Below are 14416 nucleotides of genomic sequence, written 5' to 3'. Positions count from 1 at the left end.
AAAGGTCAATTTTAAATAATTTAAATCTTTGTGGACTCGGCCGGACTCGACTCGGACTCGGATGTTAAGGACTCGGACTCAAGTCCGACTCGACCCTCTTTGGACTCGGACTTGGACTTGTACTCGGTTCTTAAGGACTTGGACTCGACTCGGACTCGACAAAGGTGGACTCGGACCCAACACTAGACAAGATTTAGACTCGTCCTAAAGAGAAAAAAAAAACTTGTAAAAAAGACAAAAAAATAAATTTTATTCAAGTATTGCACAAGAACAAATGTCAAAATTAACAATTAGCCAAATGACTTAAGCATTGTACATGTTAACATGGGACTAGTGTGTCAGAATTGCTTATTAGCCTTGTCTTTGTAATGTTATATATTCAATAACCATGTAAAGACGCTAAAGCCGTATTAGTGCTAAAGAAATTGATCCACCTGTAAAAGTAGTTCAGCCTCTGTTTGATGAAAACAAAATAATTGGCTGTAAAGTTACTTTAAAAAAAAGCATTAGGAAACAATGCTTAGGAAAAGTGGTATACAAAGATAAGATAAAAGCAGGACCACCACTGTTGGATAAACAAAACAAAACAAAACAAAACAAAACAAAACAAAAGCATTGTCAGTAAAGTTACTTTAAACAATATTGTTATGTTATGTTTTCCTTTTGTGTTTATAATATGATGTTTTCTTTGAGTTTCAGGCCTGATTTGCTAACAGTGCTGCCGTCTACCAGCGGTAATGATCAGCTGACGGTCCTTTCAAAAACTCCTCTTCCGCTTGACAGAGGGAACGGTTGCGGCTTCGGGAAGGTCGCAATGGCTCAGACTTCCTGCCAGCCGCCAGATCAAAATATTCTTTTCGTGTTTCTTTTAATTGTGTGTTTTGTTTCGAATGTGGTAATGTAGGAGAGACCTGCTCTTTTGTTTGGAACTTATTTATTCTATGTTTTTGATGAGCGTAGTTAGGTAAGCTTTATTGTAGTCCATTTTCTTTTCTTTGTGTTAGGTTATTTACGTTGCGGTTTAATTTCGCTAGATTGGGTTTTGTTTGTTATTTTGGGCATTGGGTCTCTCTGACGAGAATACCACTCTATTATCTCTATTCATTTTTGTTAATGAATTCTACTTTATTGTTATATCATTTTCGTTTGGGCCGTGGGTCCTTCTAACGAATCCTAACTGATTTATTGTTATTTACTTTAGTGATTCACAATAAATTTATATTGTGTGACCGTATGAACGGCCTGCTGGAAGCCTTTCGTACCTTTTTCTCTCATTTATTGCGTCTTACCCCTAGTGGACGTATTAAATATGTATAGTTAAAAGGGGTATATTAAGGTGTGCAGAGTAAGAAGTGCACAAGCTGATTATAAACCAAAGCAGTGACAAATCTAATGACTCCATCAGCCAGTGTGAAATTCTCTCATTTACATCACTCTCTGTGTCACCAAAAGGCTAAAAGAAAACAAGATCATGTGAAGGAAGAGAACAGGCTGACCCAAGATCAGTGATGAGTGTGTTGACCTTAAAAGCGCAGATTGATGAGGATGAGAGGGAGACTGATCTATGAGAAGTCTTACCTAACACAGTCAGGAAGGCCTTGGAAGTCTTGACAGGCATGGTGAAGAGCGAGCATGTATACTGTCCTTCATCTGACAGAGAAACGTCACTGATGCTGATGGTCAGCTCCTTCCACGAGGCTCGAACCAGTTCAATCCGGTTGTCCCTTAATGCTGAGATATAAAAACAATAGCTAATCAATAAGATAAAAATGACATTGGAGAAACAGTCACATTGCCTGAAAAAAAAAGTATAGGTTACACTTTTTTTTGATAGTCCACTTTAGACATTCTACTAACTATAAGTAACTTTTCAACTACATGTCAACTAACTCTCATTAGAGTATTAGTAGACTGTAGTAGACTGTCAGTAGACTGTTAGGTTAGGGTTAGGTGTTAGGGTTCGGGTTAGGAGAATACGTTGCCAAGTTACGTATATAGTCAGTATAATGTCTGTTGGGAGACCAACAAAATAAAGTGTTAGCAAATATTAAGCAGACAGTCTACTAATACTCTAATGGCAGTTAGTTGACATGTAGCTGCAAAGTTACTTATAGTTAGTTAGTAGAATGTCTAAAGTGTACTATCGAAATAAAGATAAATATTAGTGGTTCCATGGGAAAAAAAAGTGTTGGTATCAACCTTAGTTTTTCGATTGGTGGCATGTGTAATGGAACTGGTCGAGAAGGATTCAGGACACAAAAAGAAAGGAATTTTATTTTTGTCCCCTCAAAACATAAAGAGTAGGCATAAAATAATAATATCTCAAATGAAAAAGTAATGATAGAAATAACAATCTTGAGGCAATGAGAAACTCATACAAATGGCCAAGATGAATCTACTGTATGCCATAGATAAACAAAACCAAAAAGACAAAGAAAGACCTTCTCTTGCTCAAACAAGGATGACACAATATACACAGGGACCAGGGACAGTTGTCACACTTTTAACTTTCTAGTTAAAAGTGAAAGTTATATAATATTTCTCAGCATGGGTTTATTTTTGAAAGTAAATAAACAAAAACTATATTACAAAGTTTATAATGAAAGTGTGCACCCTTCTGCTTATATTAAAGTTAATGTGCTAAAGTTCTTAATCAACACTGTCAGCGTGCATTACACATCTGTTACACTTTCACCATTTTTTTATGTACCATAGTGTCACATGGCATTTGAAAGTACATTAAAGAATATTAGAATATAGTTTCCCAACTGAAGCTAAGCAGGGTGTAGGTCAATGCCTGGATGGGAGACCTCCTGGTGAAAATAAGGTTGTTTCTGGAAAGCCATGTGATCTGCATGGGTCCTAATTCCCCAATATAGTGATGCAGACACTACACAGTAAAATACAGCATCCTTTGAATTGGAAGTAAAATCTAAGTCCTGATACTCTTAGGGCATTGCCATTTAAAATTAATGGCATTTTAAATGGCATGAATCCTGAATCCTGTCCAAATTTGCCCACTTGCTTCCATCTACTACTGTACACACAGTTTGAGAAGCACTAAATATATCAAAATATTAGTGCATGGAACATGTCCAAAATATGGTGGTACTTTTTATTAGTGAACCACAGTGTCGTTTTGTAAACATTACAGGTTTTCAAATTGAAATATCTTGGAGGTAATGCTTAAGACTTGTGTTCACTTACTAATTCATGACATTATGAATTATTCACTACACACAATCGTGACCCAAACGTTTTTGAAAGTGCCACTGTTCTGAATATCCACTGCGATTGACTGTCACCTTCACACTGAAGCCGTTTGCTGTCTCTAACTAGAGTTTCAACACTTTCTACCTCTCCGCCACAAGCAGCCATTCATCCATTATGTTTGCAATTTCCGAGAAGAGCTTTCGGCAGCTGAGAGACTGGTGAACAGAAAGGTCACCTTATTCATCACCTCACACAGTCTGAAATGCACAATCCACTTGTATTTTGTTGTTTGGAAAAAAAAGCAAGAGAGACTGAGACTTTTCATTTAGCATCTTGTACACTTTTTTGCTTCATCTAAGTCGACCTTTTGGCTTTAAAGTCAGCATGAAAGCAAAATGGACACTTTTTGACTCGCATTTTACTGGTCTTATTGTGAACAATTCCATGCCATTTAAAAAAAAAAAAATTCATACTGACCTTGTAATTCACAGTTAAGCCAATTGAATTCAGATCTGCATCCATTCCGATATACAGCGATCACAATCCAATCAACGGATGCATAAAATCAAGTCCCACCCTTTGTTTTTTTCTCTTCAACAAGCCGTTGCACTTGGAAACATGTCACAATACTGAAGTGGGTTGCAACTTCAGTTTCATGGACACTTTAACAACAGACATATGCTATGAATTGTATAGGATGTCTAGACATGGTTTTGTTTCAACTAAAGTGTGTTGACTTTCGCGCGTTGGTCTCTATAAACTCTGTAACACTGGGGAATTACACACAGACGTGTTCAACGTCCTATTGGGAACATTGTTACATGCACACACTGACATGTCAAATAAAAAAAATGGATTTACTTGCATGTCAGCAGAGACAATTGTGTCGTCTTTCGAAGCCTTTTAAATGTACATTAATGTTAAAAAAGCAACGTGTCTCCGAACAATATAATCTGACGCTACAAGACAGCATCTTTTTAGAGGATGTGTCAAGACTGTTTAAATATTCCTTCTGAATGTGTGCTGAGTTATGAATAGAGAATGAATAGAGGATTTGTGGAGATGGCAAATGCCTAGGGGGGAAGGGGGAATGGTTTGGCACGGAGACACGGCGGAATTGGATAAAGGGAGGAAAGGTGATCAGGTCTGGGCTCACGCTACACATGGGCCTGCTGATAGAGTCCAACGAAACCCGGCGAGACAAGGACCATCAAAGCTTATGAACATATGACACATTTTCACCAGCCCATATCCCTCTATCTTCCTCAGACACAGAGGGAGGAATGGAAGAAAAGAGTTCGCTCTCTTGTTGTTTACAGAAAAGACAAACACACACACACACACACACTCATACGCCGAACATCACAGAGGTGATGATAAGCTGCCAAGGCGAGGAACAGTCGCTGTTTGTACCACAGCCGATGGTTGATGGTACAGTGCCTAGACTCTAAAATGCTTGGCGGTTTCCATTCAAGTCGTACAATGATAACATATAGGGATGTGGGCGTTGAAAAGAACGACAGAGAAGAGAACAAAGATATTGAGAGGCAGAAAAAAGATCCACCCACACGGAGTCTGAAATTGACTTCCTTCAGTGGTCAAATCTGTCTCTGCACCAGGGTCAAATGAAGATGTGAATACTACTCTCAAAGAGAGCTCGATACTACAATCTCGTGATGCGCTGGTTCATTTCACTTACACTGCTACATTTTATTCTGACACAATGGTGTCAAGCTCAAAACATTATCCTGAATCCATTGACAGAAACAAGTATACAAAGGTTTGAATAACCCTACAGACAACTGTTATCAATTCAACTCAGGCCAACAGGGACTGGCAAAACTCCGCATCCACATTTCCAAAAAAAGAATCGAAAGCCTGCCAGATGCCCAGAGTTAGCTCCAATCTGTCACAACCTCCGTGAAATGCCAACGTCTGACAAAGCTCTTTTTCCCAGAGCTTAAATAAGTCGACATGATGAAATGGTGGGTTTCCAACTTCCTTCTGACTTATTCAACACGGTTTATTCCACTTAGAGTGCGGTATAAATCCTTCGATTTGACCTTGTGTCCTTCTCTATCGTTTTCGGGGAAGAAGGGAAGGCTGACTTGTAGATGACCTGACAGACATCCCAGCATTCCCTTGGGCTGGAGCAATCTTACAACTGCCTGATGGTGCGAACCCCTATTTAGCATCTTTGAGTTGTGCTTTTATCTAAAACTCAATATGGTGCACAAATAAAAACTTGGCGAAAAGAAATAGAGTCGAATTGACGAAGACAACAGTGGATAATGGAGCAGATTGTGAATGTTATTTTCAAGGTCGTAAGTGCATGCGAATGTGGGTGCGGTTGGATAATATAGTGCGTTTAGATATATTTGGTGTTGTTGGTCTTGGAAGGAAAAGAACTGCCAACAAAATGTCTTCGCACCTTTCTTGTGAACAATCATTTGGCAGTGCACTTTGAGAGACTCCCAGCACTTTTCCGCACAAGGCTCTGAAACCACATTTAACATCCAACTTTGGAGCCGAGCTTCTACACTGACATAATCAGACCGCTCCATCTGACGAGGAGACGGAAAACGGGCGACATGAGCGACAGGCCCTGAGGCTGTGACTGTCCCGCAGCTGGCAGCGCCGATCTTGGCATTGACACATTTGGAGAAGCCAGAAGTCCCACTCTCTGCAATTAGACTGCTCCAACGGCCAGCTGTGATTGGTCACTATCTGGACAGGCTGTGATTATTGTAGGGACGTGAGCCTGTACTTCCATCGTAGACAGGAAGCTACTTCCCAGCAGCTCTCGGGGCCAAGAAAGTGCCCTACTGCAGGTGGCCAATGATCGGAGGTTAAAACAGATCTTATGAACCAGGTGCAAGGGATAAACTGGACAACAACTGACATGATGACATTTCAACACTTGTGGGATTATTAGAGACTTTTTTTTTCTACACCAAGTCTTATCAGGTCAAATTTGACATTAGATTTCTCAACTAACACTGGGGAATAGATACTGCGCATAAAAGAGCTAAACCAGAACCTAATTCTCTCTGACAAATCTCTAAGGTTTAGTTTCTTATGCCGCATCACAAAAAAAGTTAGCCTTTGTTCATCAAGCTTTTTCCTATATCAAAACACAAGACAAGACATTTTTGGGTCAGTCGAAGAACACAATGCTTTCATGTGAGCTGTATTACACTGAGAGCATGTAAAATTGAGACTCGGAGCGTACAATATCCACAGCTTATCCAGAAATGCGACGGCAAACAGAAAATGCTAACATGCAGTTTGTTTCATCAGATAGGATTAACTGTTGTTTACCCTCCTAAGGAGGAACTCTGTTTAAAGCATTCCCGCAAACATTGTGGGTCATTGAAGTTGAATTAGACCTGATGATTATGATGTTTGAAGGTCATTACATAAGGTTTTACCACTGATCTTTCACTCTGTGAACATCAACCTAAATGGTCATTAGTTAATAACCAAGCATACTGTTAAACTCAATCAACCTTTGTCCGTCTTCACATTCATCAACAACCGAGATGTAAGACCCAAATGAACTTAATACAGTCATAGTAGAAACCACCCCTTATCTCTGCCTACAACACCCTTAATGCTAAGCTACAAATAGAGACTTACTGAAATGTCACACAGCACTTAACATTTCATTTATCGACTGGTAATGCTATAATGATAGGAGCCCATTAGAGGCCCATTTGGCTCTATGTGAGGTGATGAGCTTTAAAAATGACATTTAACTAAGTGTAGAAATGTTAGATGGGGATGACTTGTTTCACTTGTCTTATCTCCGGAAGTTTTGGAGTCAAAAGTGTGGTTTAGACAAAGTGAAAAACAGAATAACTTTTTAAAATGCTTAAACATTTACAGTAGAGTCTAGAAGTGTTCACGGAACGCAGCACTTAAGCAACATTTTGTGTTTGATTTTCTTGAGAATGGAGCAGTGCCGTTTCAGTCCCGTTGATCCTGTTGAAAGCGGAGAGATGACCAGAAGTGAAGTGGAAAGGAAAGGGGGATGAGATTGGGAAATGTTGCAAGACTAATTTGAACCCTCATTCCCCACACAAGCACCATAACTCTATTATTTGTGGTGCATATGTGCTGTGACCACTAGGAAACTGGTCAGTGGTCATACTGTAGCTGAAGACATTTCATTTTACATGTACATCTAAGCATTTGTCAGACACTTTTATCTTACATTGTATTCAAGGTATACATCGAATCGGTTCATGGAACCCATGACATTGGCGTTGCTCTAAATAATCATATAATCTGAAACATGCCTGAAACATAACTGAATATTGAGTCACTCAAGAGATTATCTCTGAGATCTCACTTTTTTTGTACTTGTATTTAATATCCTGGACGTGTCCTTGTTGTCCTTGACTATTCTGCGAGTTGAATGCGTGTTGGACTTTTTCATCTGTTCCTGAATAGGATTTTGCCCCACACAGATATAGTAAATTATCACAGTCTGATTTCTCACATTTATTGTCCCACAGAGGTGAATGCTAATATAAATCATGATGGCCTCAATAGTACACAAGGGACCAGCTGGAATTGACAATGCAGAATGTGCTGATACAAGTAAAACCTGAAAATACCCATCCGAGAGCAGCATTACATACACCCTTTCAAAAAGTGTAAGGAAAAGACAATTTACTGATAACCTTGCAGACCTTTGTAGACTTAAACACAACCAGACGACTGTGCAATGTCACAGCGCCTCATGTTGTTCCTCTGCATTTTGCCCGCTTTTGAATCTTCTTATCTAATGAGCGATTTAACGAGTCCATTAATGCAGTAATTTAGAACATAACAACATTTTGATTGCCGCAGGCCAATTAAGAGCCCACTCTGCAATTTGACCTTTTGCAATTTGAGCTGAACATCTCTAATGAATGTCAGGAATCATGCGCCAGACGCATTTGAGATACCCACTGAAAGAGCAGTTAATACCGCTAAAAATTCGCCATCAATATGTATACTGAAAATTCCGCTCATTATAGACAGTCTCAGATGCATAGAGTCGGATTTCAGCTCCAATTCATCTACATTCCCAAACACATCTGGTAAAAAACACATATGCCGCACCACACAATAGAGCAACTATAAATCATTCAGGACCTGTGAGGTTACATTTCACAATAAAATGGTAGTTTGATCTCTCATTACGAAGTGCAAAATGAATACCTTTCTGAAGGTGCATGTTTTCCCATACGCAGGGTCTTTACATCATGTTACGGTGGAGCAATAGACATATACATTCTAATTTAATCCGGCTCTAGCATGATGAATCATACGCTGTGATCACATTAATAGTGCACGATAAGGGAGACATATGGTGCTTGTCGATTTTTCAGTGGTTGCGACTCATCATAGCTGCGCTTCTCCCCTAATGGCCTTGGGCTAAAATGGATCCGCAAACTCTTGGTCAACCACACCAGCTGCACAGATGCTTTTATCCCAACCAGTCCACTTATTACAGCAACAATTCCCCTGGAGGGGACGTTAAGCACCACACTCAAGGGCACAAGGGTGGTGGCCTATGGGTTATGGGTTTATGGGTTATTTTATATTTTTAGTTTTCATATTCATTTTAGTTTAAGTTTTAGTAATGTGCTTTTTAATTTTTAGTACTTTTTTTTAAAACAATATTTATATGTAGACATTATACTCATATTTCTAATTTTCATTTAATGTCAAGTCTATCTTATACTAATATTTTATTTTATATTAGCTTTATTTCAATTACCGAAAACTTTTTTTAATAGATCTAGTTAATTATAACAACACTGGAGCAGGGTGATATAACAAAAAAAATAATATATATATTAATATTTTTCAGCCGTTTGATGAACCATATAAATATTATAATTTGTATAATAAATAATATATGTAATAATTTATGTTATTGTGAAGCATCCTTGAGCTTGGGAAAGGCGCTATATAAATTAAACATCCACACAAACAGAACCGCATTTAAGTGTATGTTTAATTTATATAGCTTAATTAATTAATACTTTTTTGTATATATATATATATATATATATATATATAATTTAAAATAATCAAGGCATGTATTCCCATATCTTGTATTTTCATGTACTGTATGTACAACAAAACACAGTAATATAATACATCAAATATGGTTAATACATAAAATATATTTAAATATGTAAAATAATGCATACATTTTTACTCAAATTAATATGAAAGATGACAAACTGAAACTTCCTTAAATGTTATTCAGTAATGATACACATGAATCATTTAAATCATTTAAAATGACCATTCTTAGAAACAATTGCCAAACAAACGGTACACTCTATGCTATTAATCATATTCTCATAACCTATAGGACTTAACTTAATTGCCTAATAAAAAGCACATTAAAATCATATATATGTCTATTCAATTGTGTTGAATTAATAATAATAAAAATGTAGTTGAAAAGGCCTTGCATCCTTTTCCCCAACCCAGTAGTACCACCACGAGAGAACAATTACAAAAAATCCTCTGAAATAAGTAAAAACACAATTTTATATAAAATTATATATAAATAATTGTATACTCCCAGCAAAATAATAGCAATCCATCAGGCTTAGCCACTCTATCACACAGTCTGAACACAGGGCGCGATGGGCATTATTATGGATAAGCCACTGATATATAATTCAGAGGAGTGGTTGGTGTCGGTATAATGCAGACTTCCTGTGTCTTCACTTGGATACATGCAGAAGAGAGGTATCTGGTAATCTAGGCGGGGTGGATTTAGGATTTAGCCCAGAATCACACACCCCCACAGACACTCGGTGTGTTCTGCATGTGAATCACACACACGTACACACCTCCCTGCATATCCAGACCCTGACGCTCTGTTTCGCAGGCTGTTCTCAGATATAGCCCTCATGTAGGCGTTAGCTCACAAAAAAGATGGGTGATGAGGGCAAACGGCAATGAATGAGGGTTATCTAGTCCGCTCTTTCCCTTACCGTGGTGTAGGTAAAAATTGCAGGTTGGTTAGTGATCAACTGTACCTGAGAACCACGATATCAAACTAATCTGTGAGCTTTTAGGCCGCCCACTAACTTGATCGACCCGGCCATCTTCTCTTGGTTAAAAGGCTGATAGTTTGTAGGAAACAACAATATAATTACAGTTGTTGCAAGCATAATAACCAGCACAAGTCTGTCTATGTCAGTAAATATCTAGTAGATTTACATATTCTGAAGACACTGTGAGTGCCTGTGCAAGTATGAGCTACAGTATGTAGGGCAGACAATAATATTACTGTCTGCAGTAACGGGTAGTGAAACGAATTACTAATAAGTTTCTAGTAATAAAATGTTAAATAGCAACGTTATTTATGTGCCTTTTTTTGTTGAAATCCAACAATCCAATCAAATCTTCAAGACTCGTGCATGCACGTGATCTCACAATTGCCGAAAGCTCACTTGACAGATAGAAAAGCTTACATTCAGGGGCTGGAATTATTGCCATTCATTTGATTTTGTCGGGAGAATAGATCACGTTGCCAAATGTAAGTTGTGCCATTACTTTTCTCTGGCATTACATGGCTTGCCGTGTTAATAAACCCAATGATATTCCGGTCCAGAGATACCGCTCATTGTAAGTCTATGCAAGTTTGCACATTTTAGCATTCACCAGCCGAGAACCAAAAGGATGAATTCCTTGAAAAGAAATAGCACACCTTTTCTCGAAATCCATATTATTTCATGTATCATTGAAGCACAAACTGTGCACGATGAGTTCCTTCAATAGAGTTTGTTCCAATCCCTAACAGTAAGTATGAGCCATAGTAATGGTTGGCTTATCATTTTCAAATGTGGATTTTTTTTGCACAAACACAGACTCTACATATTCCCACTTTCACAATTGACCATCTTTTTCAAAGAGGATGTGCTTCTAGTTGCGCAGTGTAACATTATTATTCTTTTGAATCTCTTTGAAATTCAGCGCAGGCACCCATAAGCAATCTACTTTTCCATTTCCTTCATTCCAACGGTCCAGAATCCAAATATAATAGACTGTACCTAAGCACATCAGTAAAATATATATATCTCACACACCCCGATTGGTCTGAAGCCACATCTTGCTGTCATTGTGCATGATTGAGGATTAAAGCCATTTTTCAAGTGATGGTTCAGTGATATTCAGTACTGTATCCTGCCCACAAATCACCATAAATACAGAGCAGCCAAGTTGTTTTTCATTCAAGAAGCCTTTTAATATATGGATAATGGGCAGGTTGGAATAAAACATTCTCTATTGCTTTACGGTGCAACTAAATGCAACAAAGCTGCAACAGAATGGCAGGATTAAACAATGGATTAGATCAAATAGGAACGATCTGACCAAAAGGAATATCAACTCACCTACTCTTACACTACACTGAATGAGACACCTACGTCTAAATCATTTAATACTGATTGCAGAAAAGTCTTCAATCGCTTTAGACCAGACCATTCATTTCCCAAGGCCACTAGAGATTGACAATCCTTCAGACTCAGTTTACAGACCTAATTACGACCACAGCCAATTTTCTCTCGACTCGCTCTCTGTCTTTGCCCTCCTTCCTCGTTCAATAGCGCACTGCACACAACTGCCCCGAATCTCCTGATGCCAAACGCACCCCCTCATACTGCCGGCACACTGCTGACAATGACTGTCTTAGTCCCACGGAGAGCAATGCGTTTAAATGATACACTTTAAATTGTTCACCTTACATGTTTCCCCCTGGCATAATGATTTCCCCGAAATAACACACTATCTTTATGAAGAAGGACATATGTAAATACAAGATATTTCAAAGCAAATAATGTGTATGTTGAGCTGTGGTGTTATTACAACAAATAGTATCAATTACACAGGCATCAACAAAACAAACATGGTAAGACTTTGTTTTTCTCATATTAAATTAATTTAATACACAGCAAAGGCCTAATATCACTCCATAACCAAAATAAATAGTAGCCATAAATATAAATGCTAAAGCACCATAAATAAAAAATATAGCACTGAGCAACAATTAGCCTTTTGCTTGTCATAAAAAATAAACTGCTATATTAAAATGATAATGTTTTGTGTGGTGGCAGCACACAATGAAGACAAAAGTGATAACAATAACACTTTACCAACTCTAGAACAAACACTAGAATAATCTCAAGAACAAAAATGACACCATACATTAAGGAGAACCGACAAGGAGTAACAGAAACAAAGGGCTCTTATTGAGATGAAGTGATTACTCTGGGCTGTTTACAATAAGATTTTTAATAGTTTTTCTATTTAAATATGCGCTAAATTATCATCATTGACCATTGCGCCATTTCTCACTGCTTTTTCAACGTGTCACGCTCGAGACCCAGCCTTTTCCATTCATCAGCGTTCCGGCTCTGCAGATGGATACAATTATGCGCATCTCATGTTTTTAAGAGCAAAAACACGTTCTGTTTGATCATCCCTTATGCCTTTCACTCAGATGTCAAAAATTGTTGTCAAATTGAACAGATAGTGAAACTAAAGTTTTCTCCTCATGCTGGCGTATGAGGACAGCAGTGCAACGTTTAAAGATAATTTCCGATGACTGACATCACAGAATTTCCCGTTATTTTGGTGCTGATGTGTGAATGGTCTCTTACCGGTAAAAAGACAGAACGCCGTTGCTTGAGTGTGAACAGCATATTTGTGTATTAACCTGTAAAGTAATTCTGGTAATTTTACTGTAATTTACCGGGATTGCTGTGTGAAAGGGGCTAGCAACTATGGAAACAAACTAGGGCATAATCAGTAACTAGGAAACTAACAATGACAATGGGATCAGTTCACATGTGAACAGGAAAATAGGAACAAAACCAAACTAGAACACAAAATAAACTAACAAACTCCTGATATAACACCCCAATCCCGGAAGTCGTGTCCTCACGCCATAAACTACAAACAAAGTCCAACACAGGAGGAAGGTGGGGGCTCTGGAGAAGGCTGTGCGGCTAGAGAGGGATGTGACCAAGGTGGGACTGGGAGAAGGAAACTCCATAGCGGAGACGGCGGAGGGAGGACCCAGGGAGGAGACAAGAACAGGAGGAGCCAGGTGGGGACCCAGCCAGGACGAAGGCCCATGGCAGGACCGATGGTGCGAGGAGCTGCGACACTGCAGGTCCAGGAGCACAGGGTGGAGCTGCAGCAACAAGCGGCCAAGGTAAAGCCAGGGTGCCGGAAGACTGAGCAACTGAGGCCCAAGGTGTAGCCGGAGGGAAGGAGGAGCTCAACGGAGCCGAAGGGGTGAAGGAACGAGGTGCAGGTGATGAACCAAAAGTGATGACTGACCAGAAGTGATGACTGACCAAGGCGTAGCCGGAGGGGCGCCCAGATGGAGCCCATAGAGTGAAGGACCAAGGTGGAGACGACTGGTCGACGGGCTGAGGTGGAGTGACGGGTTCAGCGGAGAAAGGGAATCCACGTGCCTAGGCAGAGCTGGAAGGCCCCGAGTCGGATCTGTGCAGCAGAGTGGAGTTAACAGAGGTTGCGCAGAGGAACTGAAAGAAACCAGCGGAAGTGGGGCCAGAGGACTGGCTGGCTTTGGTAGAGGAGGCGGGAGAGGGAGGCTGGGTGGGACCATCAGAGATGCAGGAGACTTGGAGCTGGGCGGGACCAACGGAGACGGGAGACAATTCCTCAAAATAATCCCCAGAGGCCAGATGCAGCTCACCCTCCATGCCCTTCGAACTGCACTCCACGAGCTGTCGGCTCTCGCACCTGGTCAGACCACTTGCTGGGCTCGGACTCCCAGACGATGATGTGCACAGGTGTCAGCTCTGGCGTAGGCATCGTGGCAGACTCAGGCTGTGTCTGTGGTGGGATGAGACTCAAGATCCATTTTCGACGGCTGGCTGGGCTCTGGGTTCGTTGCGGGTGCAGGGGATGGTGGTATCCTCTTCATCGGCCTCCACTACAGTGAATAAGGAACGACCACATGAAAAGAGGACCGGTTCAACAAAATCTATAAATTTCCCTCGAGGACCATCACTGGGAAATGGGGTTTTAGCCTTTACCTCCTTGTTGAGTCCTGTCTAATAAAATGAGATGAGAGTACCGTCTGGGTAATGAGTATGGAAAGCAAAGTCTAAAAAAATCGGTGGTGTGGTCCTTGAGGGATCGCTCC

At 39.8% G+C, this 14416-nt stretch overlaps 1 protein-coding gene across 12 annotated transcripts in view; it reads right to left on the bottom strand.

Moving 5' to 3' along the window:
• The window catches only part of cadm2b (cell adhesion molecule 2b), a 225519-nt gene that overhangs the window by 36287 nt on the left and 174816 nt on the right, over positions 1 to 14416 (bottom strand). For all 12 annotated transcript variants that reach the window (XM_079608819.1, XM_079608828.1, XM_079608823.1 and 9 more), the window contains one exon: positions 1579 to 1731. In XM_079608819.1, the coding sequence (XP_079464945.1) occupies positions 1579 to 1731 (153 nt within the window). The remainder of the gene's footprint in view (positions 1 to 1578; positions 1732 to 14416) is intronic.

The sequence above is a fragment of the Phoxinus phoxinus genome (assembly GCF_949152265.1).
Source record: "Phoxinus phoxinus genome assembly, chromosome: 4".
Lineage (NCBI taxonomy): Eukaryota > Metazoa > Chordata > Actinopteri > Cypriniformes > Leuciscidae > Phoxinus > Phoxinus phoxinus.
This window is presented reverse-complemented; position numbering and strand designations above follow the sequence as displayed.